General features: G+C 39.1%; 2 protein-coding genes across 2 annotated transcripts in view; one reads left to right on the top strand and one right to left on the bottom strand.

The window, feature by feature from the left end:
* The window catches only part of LOC106086919 (uncharacterized), a 48,134-nt gene extending 31,946 nt beyond the window's left edge, over positions 1-16,188 (bottom strand). The window contains exon 1 of the mRNA XM_013251738.2: positions 16,050-16,188. The gene's annotated coding sequence lies outside the window, so the exon portion shown is untranslated. The remainder of the gene's footprint in view (positions 1-16,049) is intronic.
* On the top strand, positions 581-12,241 carry LOC106086918 (exonuclease mut-7 homolog). The gene is made up of 7 exons (XM_013251737.2): positions 581-1,083; positions 5,177-5,314; positions 5,388-5,599; positions 5,682-5,887; positions 5,959-7,221; positions 11,075-11,633; positions 11,707-12,241. Exons 1-7 carry the CDS (start codon positions 861-863, stop codon positions 11,815-11,817), a joined length of 2,712 nt encoding a protein of 903 aa, XP_013107191.2. The 5' UTR covers positions 581-860; the 3' UTR covers positions 11,818-12,241.
* Positions 16,189-23,090: the final 6,902 nt, after the last annotated feature.

Below are 23,090 nucleotides of genomic sequence, written 5' to 3'. Positions count from 1 at the left end.
GGTAATTTGTGATGACTCTCCAGCGACACGGAGATCACTGATATGCAAATGGCTCCCCTTCTAGCCTTTTCACTCTCGGGTCAATAAATTGACGTTTATCTAAGGAAAATACCTCACAAGTATCGTCAGGATTTTTTATTTAAAACAATGCTTTGAAGCAAGCAGATAAAAAACAAACCAAAACAAAAATCAGCTGATTTTCTGCAAATTTTCACTGGACGTCGTTCGCGTACTTTTGCTTGCAAATTTTTTGAAGAGAGTAAAATGGCTCTTACCCTTGCAAATTTTTACTGGAACAGACCTAATGTCATTGCTTTATTGTATTGTCCGCGTTTTCATATGGGTAACAAAAAGCCGCTGAAACTAGCGTCAAAGACCAGCAGCATGAAATGCTAGTAAAACAACTTGACGCTGACTCTTAACTCTTTGATTGAGTAGACTCTTAATTAGCTGTCGATAAATATACCATGAAACGTTGCACTAAAGAGAGAGCTAAAATAAAACAGGCCAATTGACAGCTGTCAACTTTTATGTTTTTGAGGTATTCAATAACCATTATTCGATATTGTTATTTACTTGCTTTTCAACAAACTATTGCAGAAAAACTTTTTGCGTTGCTGCTACTGCTACTGCTGCACATTGCACATTATCAATAAATAATTAAAATGTAAATAGTTGATGAGAATTTTCGTGAAAATTCTCAAGGAAAACGACACAAGAAAAGAGGCCGTTTTCAACCAGTAGAGTACTTTGTATGTGGAATAATTGGATCCACATCTACATTTTGCAACAACAAATTGAAAGAAAAAGAAACAAAAGCGACCAAAAACCACCAGCAGTACATAATAGAAGACATCATCATGTCGTCCAAGGGAAAATATCGTGGTATTCCAGCTGGTTATGAAGATGATGATGAGAACTGTTTGGAAGATTTGTTGTGTTCTACAACAACACAAAATCTTAAAATCACAGTAGTTCCTGACATTACAGCTGGGGCTGGACTGAATGGTGAAGATTTTGATAACACACTCAGTGCTGACATGGACAATTGGTTTGAGGACTTTAAGGAAACTTTTGGAAAATGTGAGTTTGTTATTTTGTACTGCAATATGGAAGTGTTTAATTTTGCAAAAGGAACTGGTGATGAAAAATATTTTAGGAAATTACCGCAAATGTTTAGTATGTACCTCCCCAAGTATAAAGTTTGTGTGTTGGTTTGTGTATGTATGCGTATTGGGTGGGGGTTTCCATTATACAATTTTCTTTGTGAAACTAGACGAAGGACGGCGGGATTTTGAAAAAATTGATTTGTTATATTTACGTTTAATACCAGAGTTTTGTTTCTTCCTATGAAAGAAAATATTAACTAAATGCTGATGGAAGCAATTATATGTAACATTCAAAAGTTTCATGTGTAGCTTAAGTTTTCCTATGATATTTATTGTTTCAGATGTAGTCAGAGGTAGGTATGAAATCAGGATTGTCGCTCAGACACGATTGATTTTTTCATAAATATTTTCATCAGCCGGTAGCTGCGCATATTTATTAAACTCTGGCAATTCAATCGCCTATTGTACATCAGTCACCTGTTGTTCGGCCAGAGAGCAGAGCAGACGATCACAGCTGAAAAACCATTAAATTCGGTTCTAGGCATCCGATTAACTTCATGGAAATATCATTGGTAGACCATTGATCTAGAAGACGAAAGCTGATCTGCAGATTGCAAAGTTGTCACTGCTTCAAAGAGCTGCGGAAGTATGGCTCACGAAGTGGAGGTGGATGACTGGTTTTCTTCATGTAGTATTCCGTGAAGTATACACCTCTCAACCGACGAAAATTACACTATACACGACATTGATACTGCCCGTGTGGTTATATGGTTGTTGTAGTTACATATGCATGTGGGGCAAGGTCTATACGACTGATCGCCGCGGGAAAGGCGTCAATAATTCGCCTTGTAGTATCGATCATCCTAGGCATTCAGTATTTAAGCAAAAGCCGGTGCCAACCGGCCTCTCACTGAGACTTTCCACTCGATACCGCTGATTGTCCGCGCCTGCAGTAGTAGCTACTCCGTATGGAGCATTCCACAATCTGTGGACGCGCCCGGTAGCTCCCAGCTAAGCTTCTCGTGACAACGAAGAACGCCACACGCATTGATTCTTCGTAAAATATATGGACCAGTTTGCGTTAATGGAGAATATAGGCGTCGTATGAAACACGAGCTGTACGAGTTACACGTATCACAATAGAACGGCTGCGTTGGCTAGGTCATGTTGTCAGAATGGATGAAGAAGCTTCACCAAAGAAGTCTTTTGAAGGCAAACACGGTGGTACACGCAAACCGGAGCGACCAAAAGCCCGATGAAAATATTAAGTGGTGGGAGACACCTCGAAACTTGGTGTCATAGATTATAGAAGGAGGTCAGAAGATTGAGGCGCTTGGAAGACTATTCAGAGTTCGGCTTTCCTAGGTGCCTGAGGCGCCCCCAATCCCCCCAAAAGCCCCTCAACAGGGCATATTTACCGGTTGAGACAATATGGGTATCAAATGAAAGGTGTTTGGAAGTTGAGTTGGTCCAAAGTGTCTACGGGGCCATTCCAACCCCAAATACCTTCAAAACGGGCATGAATGTCCAACGTCACAAAATGGGTATAAAATGAAATTTCTTTGAGAGTTGACTACGAATCTGATAAACACATTTGGGACCGAGTCTGGGACCGGCCCACCCACTTAATACTCTTCAATAGGACGTGTGGTTCGATTGGGATAATATGGGAATTTAAAGGATTTAAGTATCCTGCTGATTAGCTGGACATGTAGTTCTCGACATTAAAGGACTCAAATAAATTATCTTTTGGGTCTTAGCGGGGGTGGGGACCGACCCCCTCCTCCCAATAAAAAAACACCAAACTGTCATGTAAGACATATCAGAGGGCAACCGACGTCCCCCCACCCTGCCCAAAAAATGAATTAAAAATAATAAATGAAGGCCGATCAGACTAGAATAGGACAGCAATAAAAGGTCTTTGGTAGGAGAGTACACTTTTTACCCTCAAATTGGTATAGACACAGGAGGATCTGCGGATCTTCAAAAATGTGGTATTCCAAGTGATAACTTTGAAATATGATTTTAAATGTAGATAACCATTACAGAAAAATTAAATAGTGTGAATATGAACGAGACCCGTAGTCCTGCATATCTTGATAGCCACCTTTAAAATACTTGACAAAATCTTGCTCTAGCACGATGCTGATATCATTTCAGGGTCCGCCCCCTAAACTCCCTTCAAACCGGCCATGTTTGCCTACTATGGCAATAAGGGTCTCAAATGATAGGCATTTGACAGTTGAAAACGAATTTGATATCCAATTTTGAAGTTTAGTGATTGGGGGTAGTGTCACCCCATAAACTCTCCCTAAACCAATTGTAATTGCGGTTCAAATAAAACGAATTGAACAGTAGAACACGATGCTTATATTTGTTCAGGGCTAAGTGCGTGGGTAAGGGGCTCAAATCTGATATCTGTTTTATGGCCAAGTGTTTCAGGGACGACTCAGCTCATAAACCCCCCTGAACCACACATATATACCGATTATAGCAAATGTGGTGTGGGAGACACCTCGAAACTTGGTGTCAGAGATTTTAGAATGAGCGCAGAAGATCGAGGCGCTTTGAACGGTTTTCTACGTTCGGCTAGTGGAACAAATATTCTTTCATAGCCAATTAAAGTAAAGTAAAGCTCAAATGTGGTTTTGGGAGTAGAGTATGAATCTGGAGGCCACCGTAGCACAGGGGTTAGCATGTGCGCCTGTGACACGGGGCGCCTGGATTCTAATCCTGGCGAGACCATCAGAAAAAAATTTTCAGCGGTGGTCTTCCCCTCTTAATGCTGGCAACATTTGTGACGTACTCTCTTTGGAGAGAAGTTTTACATGGCATAGTATCTGTCCCAATGACGTCCCAATATGTGTGCACTGCGGCACGCCGTTCGGACTCGGCTATAAAAAGGAGGCCCCTTATCATTGAGCCCAAACTTGAATCGGACTGCACTCATTGATATGTGAGAAGTTTGCCCCTCTTCCTTAGTGGAATGTTTATGGGCAAAATTTGCATTTGTAGGAATATGATATCGACTTTCATGCCAAATGGTTTGGTTACTCCAATCCACCACCAAAACTAATATAATGATGTATATCTAACATCCAAACTTTAATGGGAGATGGGTGGGGCTATTTTCGCGAAATTTACGAAAACTTGAAAACAGAAATTTGGTATACTTATTTAAGGCAGGATGTCTAAAGCTGCCGCCCCAGCTCCAAAGCCCGCCAAAGGGAAATGTAGACCAATAACGACAATATTAGGCTCAAATGAAAGGTATTTGAGACTAGAGCACGGATCTGATACAGGGGATTTACCTCACCCACAGAAACACCACCATAACGGACACATTCACCGACCATAGCAATTGAAATAAATTTGAGAGTTGAGCATAATATTGGGGCGAAATATCTGAAAGGCCGTACTCCCGCCCATGACTTTTTTACTGGCCGTGCCAATATAGGGCTTAGATGAAATAAGGCGCAGCGGAGTAGGCCCTGTCCAGCTAGTTGTCTCTAAAAACAAAAATTTTCTCTGAAAACAATATATCTACGAAATTTTCTCTGAAGACAAAATTTTTGCGAAATTTTCTTGGAGGTGAGGGGTCCACCTCACCCCCAAAAACACCACCATACCGGACATATTCACCGACCATACCAATATAAGGCTCAATTGAAATAAATTTGGGAATAGAGCACCATATTGAGGCGAAATATCTGAAAGGCCGTACCCCCAAACATGACTTTTTTGCTGGCCGTGCCAATATAGGGCTCAGATAAAATAAGAGAGAGAAATAAGGCGCAGCGGAGCGGGCCCTGTCGAGCTAGTTGTCTCTAAAAACAAAATTGCTATCAAATTTTCTCTGAAAACAAAATATCTACAAAATTTTCTCTGAAGGCAACATTTTTACGAAATTTTCTTAAAAGACAACATTTCTAAAATATTTCCTCTAAAGACAAAAATGTCTGTTCAGACAATATGTTTAGGAAGTTTGCTCAAAATAAAAATTTCTTATTAATTTTTTATTTGATGCGGTTTTGTTGCATACTTTTAAATAACATTTTTAATTTCAGGCAAACGTACTCCGGCTACTCAAAACCAATTGAAGTTGGTACTTCAAAGATCCCCACAGCCGTTATTGCAGGCTTTAAAGCTGTTTGCCTCCAGTCCCGGCTGTAACTATTTGAAAAATAAAAATATGGCTTTATTTAGTAAGACAATCTTAACATTGGTTAACATCCTTTAGGTGATATGAAAAAAAGTGATTTTCTTTAATTTTCTCAGTTCTTGAAACAGTTTGTGAGCTATACAAACAACAACCCACTATTGAAGCAACCTGTGATGACAATACACGTATGGTGGCTTTTAATTTCGTTAAAACCTGTGGCATAACGCCACTCTACAAGGCTGTGACGGACACGTATCAATTAAAGAAAATACAAAACTATTTAATACCAAAACTACAAAAATTATTAAATGATAATTACCACAAAGATGTAGGTATTCTAGGAATGTATGACAAGCTATATTTTGTTTTTTATCTATACATGTTCTCCTTTCCTACGTTTGGGTGTGTAGGCAGCGTATTGGTCGATTTACTTGGAGTGTACCCATATTTTTGGTTTATTTGATTTGTTATTACCTTTGCTACTACAAGACAAAATAAATTTGGCTGAGGAGTTTTTGAATGTGGCCAAAGAGCAACAATTACCTACAGTACAATTTTTGGATTCTCTATTGGATCGTAAGAAGACTGTCTATGAAAATTGTGATGAAATTCTAAAGTAAGTTTTAAAATCCTGGCTGTGCTAGGTGGTGCATTGCTGATTGTCTCATTTTCTATGTTCTATTGCAGAAAATACAAATATTCTGATGTTAAGCATAATATATTAAGTTACCGTCCTATGTCTAAACTAGTTACTCGTTTGGCGAAAAAATACAACATTGATCCTGAGTATACCCCGAATCTGAAATATTCAAAATCCTGTTCATACCTGCATTACTTGTACCACAAATATCAAGAGGGTGGCATGAGTTTGGACTCATGGCGTGAGCTGGCCCGTGAGGAGGCGAAGAAAAGCAAGGCTTTGCAGTTGGATCTTATAACAAGAATTGCCACTTCCGGTGATTGGGAGGAGGCTCTCTATTGGGTTGAACATTACAGAATTCCTCTGGAAGAATGTCCGCCCTCATTGCAATCTCGATTGGAAAACTCAGAAGGTGTTAGTGCTGCAAACAGTGATTCGAATGAATCTTGGGGCGAGGAAACACCCATTGCAACAGTGAAAAAAAGTAAAAATGTTCCAACTGCGTTGCTGCATAAAGATGAGTACTTGAGAATGAAATTGCCAACAGAATCAATAATTCTGGTGGATACTCAACCAAAGTTCCTGGATATGTTAAAATATTTAGAACAATTTTTGCTTATCGGTTTCGATTCGGAATGGAAGCCTTCGGTGAATAATGACAATCGTGTTTCCCTCATACAATTGGCCACCGCGGAGCGAGTATATTTGGTAGATTGTTTGTCGCCCCACCTTGACGATCAGTTGTGGAAAATGATGGGGCGCAGAATTTTCAATAATTTTGAAATTCTGAAATTGGGCTTCTCACTTCACAATGATCTGCAGATGTTACACAAATCGTTGCCGCTACAATTGAATTTGCAGGCCACCTCTTGTTATTTGGATTTACGGGATCTCTGGCGACGTCTCAAGTACATGCAAATCGCATTGTTTCCCTATGAACAGATCTCAGTGGCCGGCGAAAGTCTATGTGCCCTCACCGAAGTGTGTTTGGGCAAAAAACTAGATAAATCAAATCAATTCTCAAATTGGGCCAATCGACCCCTGAGACATGATCAAATCACCTATGCTGCCTTGGATGCCCATTGTTTGTTACAGATCTATCAAGTGTTAACAGAACTTTTGTTGCGCGTTGGCATTGATATTGATGATCTGACAGAGGAAATCACCACCTCAAAATCTGGTTATCTATTTCGCACTAAATCCAAGAATCAAGGACAAGGTTCGAATACTACTACATCAGCTGTGGAAAAAAAATCACAGCAGAATTTAAGAGAATGGGGACACCACAAGCAGAAGAGCACCAAATTGAAGTAAGTACAATGGTATTTTATATGTAAAAAATTAATTAGAAAAAAACTTAAAAAAATTTTAAACTGAAAAACATCTCTGACATGAATATTTTGTTCAATTCACGTTTTAGCAAAAAGATAAGTGACCTCCTTTTTATAACTGAGTCTCAATAGCATGCTACTTAGCAATACATTTTCATAGAGAAGTTGTACACAGCTCACAAGACCTCACAAATGTCGACCGCATTAACATGGATAGGTCGTCGTGGCAAGCATCTATCTTATAACGGTGCTCATACATAGGAAGATTTAATGAATCAGTAGCATGATCAGCACTCATAAGCGATCCATTATTGACCCGTCGCCTCTTTCTCTACAAACCCTTAATGGTCCGGAAAACAAAAGAGCCTGAAAATCTTCAATTGGTTAGGGGGATTAATGCACACCATGCTTTGTAGTATTCAACCAGTCGGGCAAGCACGGATATATAATAATTCGCCCGGCACAGCTGGTATCACCACACAGGCCGGGTGCGTCCATAGGTTGCGATAGTGGAATGCTACATACGGACTAGCTGAAACGGCAATTGCTGACAATCAGCGCTATCGAGCGGAGAGTCTCAGTGAGAGGCCGGGCGTCACCGGCTCTTGAATACTGAATGTCTATGATAATATGACAAGGCGAGTTATTGGCGCCTATAAATAACCAATGGCTAACTTGTTCCCGCCCCGATCGGCCCTTTGAACCGGAACGAGCTTGCTCATACAAGAACTTGACGAGGATCCCCACCTCCACATGAAGATGTGGCTACAACAACAACAATAGAGCATATTTCTCACCATTGACCGACCATCCGATTTCATAACCTCTGAACGCCGCACGCATATAAATCATAAGAAAGCCGATTGGGATGGCTTCAGAGAATACATTAATCGCCGCTTCAGTGCGCTGCCCCATCCCTCAGATGTACGAATTGCATAGAAGAAATTCCGAGACATTAACGCAGCAGCCGCTCCCTTTATACCAAATAGCAAATTTTGCCCATGAACGTTCCATTAAGGAACAAGGGATACTTCTTTCATATCAATGAGTGCAGTCCGATTAAATTTTAAGCTCAGTGATAGGTGGCCTCCTTTTTATAGCCGAGTCCATACGGCGTGCCGTATAGCGACACCACTTGGTAGAGAGGTTTTAGCATGGCAGGCTACCATTAGTAAGGGGATAACCACCGCTGAAAATTTTTTTGATGTTCACGCCGGAGTTTCAATCAAGGCGTTCGGCTAACCTCCGCGCCAAGGTGGCTTCCGAGTTATTGACGCCTTTAAATAACCAATGGCCATATCGTTGCTGCGGCGATCGGTCTTATGGACCGAAACGAGCTTGCTCGCCTATAGGAGCTTGACGAGGATCGCTTCACATGCAAATGTGGCTCGAACAACAACAACCTCAAGCGGTAGCATGGCATACAGTTCTGCCTCCTGCAACATAGGAGACATTATAAAATACGGTCGAATTAGCTTGGAGGCTTCATCCCAATATACCGTCCGGGCTATCTTCCCCTTTGTAATCATTCATCGCCACTATGTTGTAGCAGAGAGATCATTGTTTCCATCCGGCCAAAGATTGTCGCCCTCCGGCGTACATTGTGTGTCTTTTTTTTCGTTATGGGAGATGCACATCACGAAGTGTCTGCTCCGTACGCTTCTGGTCCAGATTTAAAGAGAACACTGGATTTTGGTTCTGTTCGGTTTGCTAGAATCTTTTCATGCAGTGGGCGTATTCCAGCTCTGGCTTGAAGTCAGTACGGAATGTTATGACTTTCAACAACTGTGCTAAAAATGGTATAAATCAGTCCATAATCCATAATCTGATATAGCTGCCACATAAACCGATCTCCCGATTAGACTTTTTGGGTCTCTAAAAGGCGCAATTGTTATCCAATTTGGTTTAAATTTTGCACTTATCGTTTTGGTATGACTTCCAACAACTGTGTCAAGTATGATATAAATCAGACTATATCCTAATATAGCTACCATATAAACCAATCTCTCGATTATACTTTTTTAGGACTTTAGAGGCCAATTTGGTTGAAATTTTGGTATAATTTCCAACAACTGTGCTAAGTATGTTCTAAATCAGACCATTACCTGATATAGCTGCCATATAAACCGATCTCCTGATTTGACTTTTTGTATCCTAGACGTCGCAATTCTTATCTAATTTGGCTGAAATCTTGCATAGGCCGTTTTTGGTATGGCTTGCAACAACAGTGCCAAGTATGGTCTAAATCGGTTCATAACCTGATATAGCTGCCATATAATTCGATCTCCCAATTTGACTTTCTGAAGCTCTTGAGGGCGCAATTATTACTCAATTTGTCTGAAATTTTGGAGGTGATATTTATACCCTACACCACTACTGTGGTACAGGGTATTATAACTTAGTGCATTTGTTTGTAACACCAAGAAGGCTCTCCCTTCTTGGTGTTACAAAGTATACCATTTATAAGTATACCGATCGACTCAGAATCACTTTCTGATTTGATTTAGCTATGTCCGCCTGTCTGTCTGTCCGTCCGTCTGTCCATGTTTATTTGTGTACAAACTACAGGATTATCTCGAAATCTTGCAAGAAGGATTTTCTTATGACTACCGACGTTAATGGTGATTTTCATAGAAAGTGGTTCAGATTTGGATATAGCATCCATATATGTGGTCGTCCGATTTGACATGCATAATGCAATAAAATGGTCATTTGTTAAACGATTCTCTCAAAATTTGGCAGGAAGGATTTTCTTATGACTATCGACGTATTTTATAGAAATCGGTTCAGATTTGGATATAGTTCCCATATATATACATCGCACGATTTTAACTTCTTGAGCCACAGAAACGCATTTATTAACCCATCTTGCCAAAATTGTGCGAAACGCTTTTTTCGAAGACTGCTACAGTATCTGAGAAGTTTGCTCTAAATCGGATCAGATTTAGGTATAGTTCCCATATATATGTTCGTTCTTTTTTGAGAAGTATTGCACTAAAGTGCTAATTCCGATTCTTTCGTCTTTCTTTCCTTATGACTCTAGACATCAAAATTGGTTCAGAATTGGATACAGCTACCACATTGTACTTATAGGATAGGTGTAGGGTATTATACAGTCGGCATCACCCGACTTTTGCCCTTCCTAACTGGTTTTCTATGATTTGTATGGAATGACAAGTACGGTTCATATCGGTCAATAACTTGATATAGCTCATATATATTGGAAAATGTAATGCAAAGAACTTGACGAGCTGAATGATCGATGCATTTTTTTTATTGCCAGGGAAAGCAAAGCCAGAAGATACAACAACACCAACGACAGTGTGACTCGTTTCGACCACTTGGTTAGGGAAGGTCGTCCTCAGATACTTTTAGGTGTGAAGGCCGAACGTTGATAGATAGTACTTATATCGAATTCATTGCAAAAACTTCTTTATGTCATAAATGCCACACTAAGAAAGCTCGACGCCCTGTCTGCTAGCTGTTATGGCAGACTTTATTTCTACTCTTACCTACTTTCCTCCCATGGCATACACTTGCTTCTGTGCATCTTTCGGAAGTGGTGTCAATGGCTTCAAACGTCAGACACAAGCAGCGTTTCTCGCCGTCGTAGATGTGTCCGGTAGCTCCCAGTTAAGCTTCTCATGATAACGATGAACACCACACAAATCGGAGTTCAAAGTTAACGTATCCCGTGCTAGGGAACAGTAATTGTAATAGCGTAGTAGTAAATGCATGGTTCAGCTAACCGTTCATTGATGAATGGAATGTTTTACATTTTCTTTGACTCCTGTGTTAATCTCCTAACTTTTGTTCTCACGTTAAATTTCAGATCGACTACAAACATCAAATTCCTTTGCGATGGCATGCTAATCGGCCTATCCAAGGAACTCCGTACACTTGGGCTAGATTCTTTGGAAATAAATGAAGGCAAAAATGATATCAACTATTTCATAGACTTGGCAAGGAGCGAACAGCGCATTGTCTTGACACGTGACTCACGTTATTTAATGTTTTCTCGCGAATTTGCACAATCGCAATGCATGCAAATACCAGCAGATTCAGTTGAAAATCAAGTGAAACAAATTGTCCAATATTTTCAGCTACGCATAGAGCCAAGGCATCTGCTATCACGTTGTCTGGAATGTAATGGAAATGATTTTTTGTTGGCAAATCGCTATGACATGCAGATAATGCGCTTTGGTCAGCTGCATCAGGAAGATAATGGGGGACTGAATCATGCGAGTCATGCTGAGGACAGGGCATGGAATTTACAAGAAATAAAAGATCACAACATTGAGGCAAGGACAACACCAAAGGGGAAACCGATAAAAGTTAAACGAATCAAGCCATACTTTCTTTATAACAAGGACTTTTTCTATATATGTGATGTAAGTATTTCCCTAGCTTGACCCCATCCTATAAAAGCTGGGAGAGTAATTTTCGATTCTAATTTTATTACAGAATTGTGGCCATTGCTCTTGGCAAGGCGACGACAACAAAGTGAATAAATCAATATTGGCAACCATCGATGCCTCCCCTACCAATGTGACGACGAACCGTAAATCCAATTAAGTTTTGGTTTATTTCTACTAAAGTGGTTATTGAAATGTGAATTTATTGTATTTATAAGTTTTTTTTTTTCATTATCTCATATAGTGCATTGAATTGTGTTTTTTATTATTTAAAATTAACTAAGTATTTTTAAAAATCAAATCAAAAACAAAAATGTGATGTTTTATCTATAATTTCTATATACATATACCTTGTTCTCATTTACAATATCTCTTCTTCCTTCGTAATTTTGTTGATATCTATGTATTTTGACAATGATATTTTAGATTAACCATAGAGAGCAATTACAAATACAATACACAGGTGTGTGTATTTATATAGCATTGAAGTTGAACTTTCTCTAAGGAGGAAAAATTTGTTTTTTTTTCAAATCGTAAACAAATTTTATTTCATTTCAATAGTTGATTGCTTTTACACATTATATTCATTTGAAAAATATATATATATATATGTATATGTATATAACATATTCATATATATATATATATACATATGTATAATATATGAATTTCCCAAGATGAATAAATTCAACGCAAATGTGAAATACAATTTGAAATGTAAAATGGTTTAATATTTAAAAAAGGAAAATGTTATAACAATAACAACCAGGATGGTATGGTCACGAAAAGTCTTGCAGTGTATAAAGAAGATTAACGCCTTCTCTGAGGATGGCAAAATCCGCATCGTTTGGGTGCCGACCATTAACGGAGTAGGGGGAATGAAAGGGCAGACGATTTGGCTGTGAAGGCCATAGAACTGCCGTCAATAAACTTAGTTAACCCGAAGCCTTTCGGGTCGACGCAGTCCGAGTTAAGTAAGTGGGCGCCGAATACGCATGCAACATTTTGGAACAGCGAAACGGTCGGTAGGACGGTGAAAATCCTATGGGGGGATTCAGATCGTGAGAAGACGAGGCTATTACTGAAAGCAAGTAAGAAGGTCAGTATAGCTATTGGTATCATAACGGGACACATAGCTTACTTTTGTAAAATCGGTGCGGCAAGTGATAGCATGTGTAGGGCATGCGGGGAAGATGATGAGGCGTTGGAGCATTTCCTTTGTCATTGCCCGGGTTTCGCGTCTAACAGATACCGGCACTTAGGTGGAGACACAACACCAGACATGAACCAACATAGGGGAGTGGTATTGATAAGAGGATTTTGTAATTAGCACGGAAATCCTAACTTAAATTTTTTTTAGAGGTTAGTTATTAGTGCGCACAACAAGCCGTTTACTGGCTTAGGTTTGTATGTCCAAAGTGGCATGGGGCGTATTAATATCTGAACCCTCTTTTCAACCTTACCTAAAGAATCACAGAAACAACGATGAAACCAAGGAGCATAGTGTTAAAATTGAACATCATATATTTTCAACAACACCACGTTTTCAAACATCAGCAATCCCATGGCAGCCGGTTGAATGTACCGGATTGACCCGATGAATTACCATACGCTTTTACTACAACAAACATCAGGATGGACCATTGATTCAGGGGTCACATATTACATTAGTACAAGGCGTTATGACTTTATAAATTTTGATAATACAAGCCGTGAAACAGTTTCGGTACCAAATAGTCAAACTGTTACATCTAGTGATAAAGGAAGCCCGGCATGGGATAGCTGTGAGCACCACACAAGCTGGAATATTGTGGTCCGATCTGTGTGGTATTCATTGCTGCCACGAGAAGCTTAGCTGGGAGCTACCGGGCGCATCCACAGGTTGCGGATAGTGTAATGCTCCATTCGGAGTAGCTGTAACTGCAGTCGCGGACAATCAGAGGTATAGAGTGCAGAGTCTCAGTGAGAGGTCGGGTGGCACCGGCTCTTGCACCAATACTGAGTGCCAACGATGCTCGATTTAAGCCGAGTTATTGGCGCCTTTAAATAACCAATGGCCACCCCGCGGCGATTGGTCCTTTGAACCGGAACGAGCTAGCTCACCTACAGGAGCTTGCCGAGGATCGCCACCTTCATATGAAAATTTGGTTACAACAACAACAATGTATAATTCAAATGGTGAAACGACAAAAGCGACGGTGGAAGATGTTTGAATTTAACATCTTTTCATGGAAATTTTATTTCAGTCACAAAGTTCTGAAGAAAGGTTATAAAATTACTTTTCAAGATACAATGTGCAAGATACGAACTAACATCGGCGAAGAAATTGGGGTAGGAGACGTAAGTAACGGATTGGTTCTACATAGGCAACAACAGAATTATTAAGCGATGGTTGATAAATGCAATTCTCAAAGCTGTCAACATTATTGGCAACAAATTTTCTGACACCGGGATGTTGATTCAAAATGATGCAGAAAAATAAACCCAACAAGACAAGAGCAACATTAACAAATCCTCTGATTCAAAATCAGTCGCAGTCTTGGATTTAGTGCACTCAGATGTTTGCGGTCCGATGCAAAAGGAAACTCCTGCAAGAAAGCTGTTATATCTAGTTGTATTTGATTATTAATAAGGCTAAAGTGTTCGAGAAGTTAAAGTTTTATATGGAAATGGTCAAGAACAAGTTCGATAAATATCCCAATGTACTTAGAGCCGAGAATGAAGAGGGGGAATACACAGCGAAATGTGTTCTTAACTATCTTCAAAGTAGAGAAGTTCAATGTCAGTACGTAGTTCCCTACTCATCTGAACAAAACGGAGCAGCGAAAAAGAAAACCCGAAGCTTAGCTGAGATGGCGAGATATCTATTGGCAGAACTAGGATTACCAAATAATAGGGTCAAGCTATCATGACTGCCAATTATCTACAAAATCGTTTGGTATGCAAAGCTATCAGTTGTACACCATTTGAGTTGTGGGAAAGGAAAAAGCCAACCATTGAAAAAAATCGGTTCAGCAAACTTCGTCAATTTGAGTGGTGGTCACTTTCTCTCAACTGTCTCGGATATCCTTAAGGGCGCGTTGAGGAAGCTGTCCAGATAGGCGAGGGCCATTGGGCTTGGGATAAATCTCAATCTCACGATTGGAAGGAGATATGGCGAGTTTCGGGGACCGGTCCTTAAGTTTTGGTGACCGGTCCGCGTGCTGAATGGAAATTAGGGTCTTAGGCCGAGTTCGGTGCACTGGATTTACACTGCTGTGGTTCGCCCGATCCTCACCTATGGGTGCCATGTGAGGCTCTCGAGAAGGTGCGGGATATTGCTGCGGTGCTGATATTGTCGACGAGGAGGGGAGTGACTGGGGGAGCAGCACTGAATGCGTTACTTTATCTGAAACCTTTGTACTTGTACGTGGTGTGTACGGCTTTTGAGACTACCCTCAGAATGAGGAAGTCAGGGACATGGCGCTCTTTAGATTTCGGGCATTTTGCACTTGGTGTTCTGTTATGACTTCCAACGACTGTGTCAAGTACCGTTCGAATCGGTCTATAGCTTGATATAGCTCCCATATAATCCGATCTCCGGATTTGACTTCTTGAGCACCTGGAGCCTTAATTTTCCCGATTAAGCTGAAATTTTGCATGCGGTGTTCTGTTATGACTTTCAATAACTCTCGGTCTATAGCCTGATATAGCTCCCATATAAATCGATCTCCCGATTTGACTTCTTGAGCCACGGAAGCCGCAATTTGTCCGATTTGGAATTTTTGCATAGTGACTCCCAAAAACTGTGCCAAGTACGGTCCAAATCGGTCAATAAACCGATCGCCCGATTTGACTTCTTGACCCTTTACAAGCCGCAATTTTCATCTGATTTAACTGAAATTTTATGTTATGACTCTCAACAACTGTGCCAAGTACGGTCCAAATCGGTCAATAACCAGATGTAGCTCCCATATTTAAAGATTCGAACCGGCCGAACTTAGCACGCTTTTATTCATTTTTTTTTAAATTTTCCTAAAAAATTCGTCGGAATTTGATTTTCATATTTTTCTAATGGCTTTCGTTTCTCTCTTCTATGCTATTGATTTTCTTTTAAGGGCGAACACAATGGAGCAGAGGCCTCCAATTTTGATTTACATTAAAACTTTGTTTTGTTTGGTGTTTTTTTTAATTGTCATAAAAAATACGTCGGAATTTGATTTTCATGGTAAATTTTCGGCAAAATATGATTTTTCATAGAAAATATTGTCAACATTTGATTTAAAAAAAATTATTTAAAATTCATTTCCATAGTGATTTTTTTTAAATCAAATTTCCAACCAAAATGCAGCAATAGGAATTACTACTTCATAAGATTTATAAAATGTACCCACAATAAAAAAAAGCACTTACCTCTAGCCAGAGATGATTTATTTTTCATTTTGGAAACCCCAAGTCAGCTTTTTAATCATTGGTACAGTCACGTTACTGTCTAGCTTCTTTTTCACATTGGTAAACAAAAAAACTTTCATGAGTAGGTAAAAATGTGTTTCTCTAACTCACTCAAATGCTTGCAAATGCTTTTTACATTTTTTAACGCACACAAGTAAAAAATAACGGATCTTTTTTGTCATCTCTAAAAATATTTTTTTCTTTCAATTTGGTTTTTTTCCTGTCCAAATAAAACGATTGTTGCATTGACTACTGAGAGATAACATATGCATTCATAGGTGTACACAAAAACAAAAACTTTGTACTCGAGCAGCTCTGCCGGCAGAACTTAGGACGTCGACGATATTTAAGCAAAACTTTGTTGACCAAGTTTCAAAGTTTGATGTTCAACCACCTGCTGTAACAAAGAGTAATTTTTTATTTACTCTGAATTCTTACTTTTCCGATTTGTTGATTGGTTTTCGCAGCAGAAAGAGAGTTGAGTGAGAAAGAGCCAGGCTACACACACATCTGTTTTTTTTGAGGATACAAATAAATGAAAAACCACGAACGCGAACACCTCTGCCGTCAGAAACACGAAAGTCAACGATATTTCGCGCTGCTTACTCTCACTTTCATCTGTTCACTTCCATCGAAGGTCTGTCTTGTCTTTTTTTGTTTTGGTTTAAACGAAATACTGCGAACGCGAACAGCTCTGCCGGCAGAACTACGAAAATCAACGACATTTGCACTGTTTGATCACAATTCAATATGCCACTTGCTACAAGGAACAATTTTATACTTTTGCTCGGTTTTTTCAAATTTCAAGCGAGTGAGAGAAAGACAGATACACACCACCTTCTATCGATGCGATGGTGGCAGCACGAAGGCCTGTATTTCCTTCTTTTGCGTTTGTGTCTCTGATTAGCAACAGCCAATTTTACTTTGTCCGTTTCCTTTTGATTGAAGTTCCATTTATTTAAAACATCGCATATAACAAAACCGTTTAACTTTTGTAGATGCTCAACGACTTGTAGCTAATTTTTCAAATTGGTTTTTTAAGATGACTAAATTTTCATGATATGTACACTGAAATGGTTTTTAAAATAAGCCATAGAACTTTAGGTTTATTTTTAATAGAAAAATATGATCACAACACAGTATATAAATGAAATACTTTTTTTAACGACTTTGGATTAAACATTTATTATTTTAATTTTTTATTTCCAATTTTTAAATAATGTCTTAAATTTTCTAACATTAAACTTCTTCCGAAATTCCGTTTTTCCGAATGTAGGTTGTACACGCACCGGCCCGTCTTGTAAAACTAATTGATGTGATCCAAATGAAGTTCTTTGAAACCATTGACTGCAAAAAAAAGCTCTTCTATGCTCCTTAAATATATGAGTAAAAGAATGTTGTACAATCAGGGCTGCCAGATTTACTGAATTTTCGGCATTTTGCCGATTTTTAGCTTCCAGAATAGCAATATGCCGATTTATACTCTAAAAATACCGATTTTTTCAAAATTTGCATTGGAAAGAAGGATGGAGGCATTTTTATTTTCTTTTTTCGCTTTCAATACATAAAATTTTCAATCGTAACACTATTCCAAGACAACCTAGCTATGTCCGTCTGTGTCCTATGGAAATCAAGCTAAGTCGTAAACAATTAATATATTGAGCTGAACCCGCGTATAAAAATTGTTTTTTACCAAGCGAAAAGTAAGTAAGAAAAATGTCCTAAGTTCTACCGGGCCGAATCTTTGAAACCCGCTACCATGGATTCTGTGTAAAATTGATACAAAATAAAATAAGTTGAAAGGCATAATGTTATTCTACGTACCAAATTTCTGCCAAACAAGGCAAAAATGAATGCTTCTAGGAGCCGAACAAAGATAATCGAGAGATCGGTTTATATGGGAGCTATATCAGGTTATAGACCGATTTCAACCGTACTTGGCACAGCTGTTAAAAGTCGTAACAGAACACTACATGCAAAATTTCGCCAAATCGGACAAAGATTGCGACTTCCAGGGGCTAAAGATGTCAAATCGGGAGATCGGTTTATATGGAAGCTATATCAGGTTATAGACCGATATTAATTGTACTTGACACAATTGTTGGCATTCCTAACAGAACACTACATGCAAGTTTAAGCAAAATCTGACAAAAATTACAGGCTGTACGGGCTTAAGATGTCAAATCGGGAGATCGGTTTATATGGGAGCTATATCAGGTTAAAGACCAATTTCCACCGTACTTGGCACAGTGCTCAGGATGTCAAATCCGGAGATCGGGTTATATTGTAGCTATTTCAGGTTACAGACCGATTTCAACCGTACTTGACACAGTTTATGGGCGTCGTAACAGAACACAACAGCAAAATTTCAGCATAATCGGATAACAGTTGCGGCTTCTAGGGGCTAAATATGTTTCTGTGCAAAATTTCAAGCGGCTAGCTCTATGCGTTCAACCGCTATCGTGATTTTGACAGACGGACATGGGTAGATCGACTCAAAATGTTCATCAAGAATTTATATACTTTATGGAGTCGCAGACCAACATTTCGAGGTGTTACAAACGGAATGAGTAGGTTAGTAATCCCCCCCCCATCCTATCGTAGTGAGTATAATAATCTATATTAAGCCCTTATAACAACCGGCCTTCCGATTTAGCTTCTTCAGTTCCCAAAAGTATTATTTTTTACCCGATTCGGCTATAATTGGGTTATATGGGAACATTTTTATGCTCTCCACCGTAGGATTGGAGTATGTTAATTTTGTCATTCAGTTTGTAACACATCAAAATATTGATATGAGACCCAACAATATATATAAAGGGCGATTTTTCAGGTTTTATTTTTTGGCAAATATCTTCAGTTTGGTCTATAATTTAACCATGAATCGTCAAACGAACAGCGCTTGTAAAATTTTGAATTATATCAAATTCATCAAAATGCGTGCTCTATTAAGAAAAAGGAGGTTCCTTATCATTGAGCTTAAATTTGAATCGTACTGCACACATTGATGGGTGAGAATTTTGCCCCTCTTCCTTAGCGGAATGTTCATGGGCAAAATTTGCATTTGTTAAGAAAGTTCATGGCGTGCTGTTCCATTTTTCTCATTTTAAATCAATGGGTACGTAAATAAACAGAATTGTCGAATTTGAAGTGAAGATCAGCCAGAAGCATTACAAGAGCTTCCAATTCATCCACAGTCACAGTTTGGTGCGGTTTATGGGCTGGTGATACCATTGGACCGTACTTCTTCAAATATGATGACGGAATCGTTACTATGAATGGTGAGCGCTACCGTGAGATGATATCCAACATTTTTGCCCAAAATGCAAGACGGTGCCACATACCACACAGCACGCGTAACAATGGACTTATTGAGAGGCAAGTTCGGTGAACATTTTATTTCACGTTCGGGACCGGTCAATTGGCCGCCTAGATAGTGTAATTTAACGCCTTTAGACTATTTTTTGAGGGGCCATGTTAAAGATAAAGTCCTCTTCAATTGACGCATAGGAAGACAACATTGAAGCATATATTCGTGAGATAACGGCCGAAATATTAGAAAGCAAAAAAAAATTAAGCGTAGTAAAGAATAACATTTGAAGCGCAGTAAAGAACAACATTTGCATGAAATAATCTTCAAACATTAAATTATATGTACCGTACTATCGATTCAAATAAAGATTCCATGCATTTTTCTGATACTCTGTCTGTCTATCTGTCGAAAGTACGCTAACTTTAAAATGAGTAAAGCTAGGCTCTCGAAGTTTTGTACAAATACTTCCTGTTAGTGTAGGTCGGTTGGGATTGTAGATGGGCCTCATCTGTCCACGTTTTGATATATCTGTCATGTTGCCATAAAGACATATCTCTCGATTAAAAATATTTTGTCCTTTTGAAGCCTATTTTGGACCTATTTGTTACAGTGAGTTTTAATATTCCGTTTGATAATCGTGCCGTCTATACCCCAAATAGGTCGTAATTGAGACATAGCTGTCATGTAGATCTATTGGTTAGACTTCTTGAGCTCATTTTGTACGTATTTTTGCTTTATTTTGGGAAAATTTGATATATAGAGTGGTATTACAACCAAAATACCTATGCCGAATCCGGTCTTAATCGGACCATATATATATATATATCCGTCCTATAGACGTATCTCATCCGGGTGACGTATTATTGATGCATTTTTCACTTTTTAACGGTTTTTGTCAAAAAATTTGAAGATTGGTCTTAGTTGGAGATAAGGCATTTTTTTAGACTGGCTAAAAAGTATCAATTATGGTATGACAAATTCTGCCATTTATTTTACTTTTTTTTTGTTAGTACTATCGTTTTATTCTTTAAACAAATAAACCGATTTTTCAAATTTGATTACCGAAAATTCTCATTTTTCTTTCTTTAATTGCTAATTTTCTTGTAAATTAATCTGGCAACCCTGCAACTCAACAAAATATTTATCTTTTCTCTTTGAATCCCTTGAAATCTAAAATTTGAGAAGAAAAGAGAATAAGGCAGAGAGAGATAAAGAGAGTTAGGAAACATACATAAATCAAAAATAAAAAATAACCAAAGACGAAACGCGTCCCATAGTGGTTGGTGGTTTTCCTTTTCCATTTGCAAAGAAAATCTCCGATCATTGAGCTCGTCTCGTAATAGAAACAAATGAAAAAAACTCGTTGAAATCTTGTTTGAGTGTTTAGAATTGAGTGAATTGGGAATTCGGAATCCCAAATTATCAAAGAGGGGAAACGGAAAAGGGAGAATTTAAGTGAGAAAGTACAAGGTAGGTATATGGCTACATTTTGAAATTCGGTAATTTAAATAGCTGCGTGTAAGTGTTCGCAATCTGCTTTTGTTGACATTTTGCGGCTACTGTATGTGAACATTTTACGATTTGTAAAGCATTTGAGTTCAAGCACATTAGCGAAAAAAGCAAAATCTTAAAAAATGACTTTTCGAAAAATGCATTTTTAGAGTTAAAAATTAATAAGTATATTAAGTTCCTATCATGCCTTAACTTCTGTTAACGTTTCATATTGATATGTTTTAAAACTTTTTTGTACAAAACACCACAACTGTGGTGTTATAACTTTGTGAATTTGTTTGCAAAGGTAAGGTACCCCAAATCGGTCGTAATTTAGGTTTAAGTGGCAATCTGCCATCAGACTCACTTAGACGTTTTCGTCCATTGTGATACCACAGGAGCAGAAGAAGGAAGATGCCTTCTATTTCTTACCCTTAAACCATCCAGATCGCTTTAAAAAGCCCAATAACTTGCGAATGTTGACTTCCGCTAAATCAGACAGGTTCTCAAAGAAATGAGAACCAAAAGTGGAACTCCTTCTGACTGCTAGTGCGGGACACACACACAGAAGGTGTTCTATAGTCTCGTCTTTTTCTATGTCCTCACAATTTCTGCAAAAGTTGTTGCTGGCAATCTTAAGACTGTCAGCATGTTTTCCGATTAGACAGTGACCTGTCATAACGGACACAATGACTAAGACGTCTTTTTTAGCCAGTGACAGCAAAGCGGTAGACCTCTTCAAGTCTAGATGAGGCCACATAGTTTTGGAATGCTCACAGACCCCTCTTTGTGACCATCTATCATTCGTTGCCCTTTTGACCTGGTTCTGAAAACTTAGCTTACATGTCGCTATGGGGCATACCCACAGATTCTATAATCCCTGGAATGTGTAGGGTAGTACCTAGTCTCGCAAACTCATCCGCTTTAGAATTCCCTGGGATATCTCTGTGGCCCGGCACACAGAACAGGTAAATTTTGAACTGTTCCGCCATCTCGTTGAGAGATCTGGGACAGTCGAGGGCGGTTTTTGTGTTCAGAAATAAGTTCTCCAGGGATTTAATGGCTGCCTGGCTGTCTGAGAAGATGTTTATGCCAATCGTCGTAATGACATTATATCTTAGCCATTCCACCACTTCCTTAATTGCAAGGATCTCGGCTTGATACACATTGCAGTGGTCGGGTTACCTTTTCGATAAGACCAGTTCTAGATCTCTAGAGTACACCCCAAACCCCACCTGGCCGTCTTGTCTGGAACCATCCGTATAGAAGTGTATGTAACATCTATTATCAGGGATATGGGAGTTCCATTCGTTTCTATCAGGAATTGAGGTACTGTACTTTTTATCAAAAAGCGGTTCACGCAGGGTGTAGTCCACACTGCCAGGAACATCGGATATTGTATCAAGGATAACACAGTGTCCGTAGCCGCCACATGACTCCCTTAGCCTCAGGGCAGTGGTCGCATTAAATTCAGTGGTGTCGTCGTCAGTGCGGCTGTGATGCACAAACAAGCCATCCTTTGGATCCGGTTGAATATTGAACAGTAGATGGACTTTTAAAGCGCCGTCCTCCAGACCACAACACCATATAGCATTACAGGCCTGGCAACTGCAGTATATCTAGTGCATGACAAGGGTCTAAGTCCCCAACTTTTGCTAGGGCAGGAGTCGACTTTCTTGCCCTTTTTAAAGCACGCTAACTTTCGAAGGAGTAAGGCTAGGCGCTTGAAATTTTGCACAAATACTTTTTATTATTGTAGGTCGGTTGGGATTGTAAATAGGCAAAATCGGTCCATGTTTTGATATAGATGCCATATAAACCGATCTTGGGTCTTGATTTCTTGAGCCTCTAGAGAGCGCAATTGTCTTACGATTTGACTGAAATTTTGCATGAGGTGTTTTGTTATGACTTCCAATAACTGTGCTAAGTATGGCGCAAATTGGTGCATAACCTGATATAGCTGCCATATAAACCGATCTGGGATCTAAACTTCTTGAGCCTCTAGAAGGCGCAATTCTCATCTGATTTGGCAGAAATTTTGTTCAACGGCTTCCTCCACCATAGGATGGGGATATACTAATTTTGTCATTCTGTTTGTATCACCTCGAAATATGCGTCTGAGACCCCATAAAGTATATATAATCTTGATCGTCATTTTAAGACGATCTAGCCATGTCCGTCAGTCCGTCCGTCTGTCT

The sequence above is a fragment of the Stomoxys calcitrans genome, chromosome 4 (assembly GCF_963082655.1).
Source record: "Stomoxys calcitrans chromosome 4, idStoCalc2.1, whole genome shotgun sequence".
Taxonomy (NCBI): domain Eukaryota; kingdom Metazoa; phylum Arthropoda; class Insecta; order Diptera; family Muscidae; genus Stomoxys; species Stomoxys calcitrans.
The sequence above is the reverse complement of the archived record's forward strand: the minus strand, read 5'-3'. Positions and strand labels throughout refer to the sequence as shown.

Bases quoted from the DNA above. Each gene is read 5' to 3' on its own strand.
- LOC106086918 (XM_013251737.2), top strand. From the start codon at position 861: ATGTCGTCCAAGGGAAAATATCGTGGTATTCCAGCTGGTTATGAAGAT. The intron at 5,315-5,387 runs GTAAGACAATCT...TAATTTTCTCAG, and splicing joins TAAAAATATGGCTTTATTTA to TTCTTGAAACAGTTTGTGAG. The intron at 5,600-5,681 runs GTAGGTATTCTA...TTGGGTGTGTAG, and splicing joins ATGATAATTACCACAAAGAT to GCAGCGTATTGGTCGATTTA.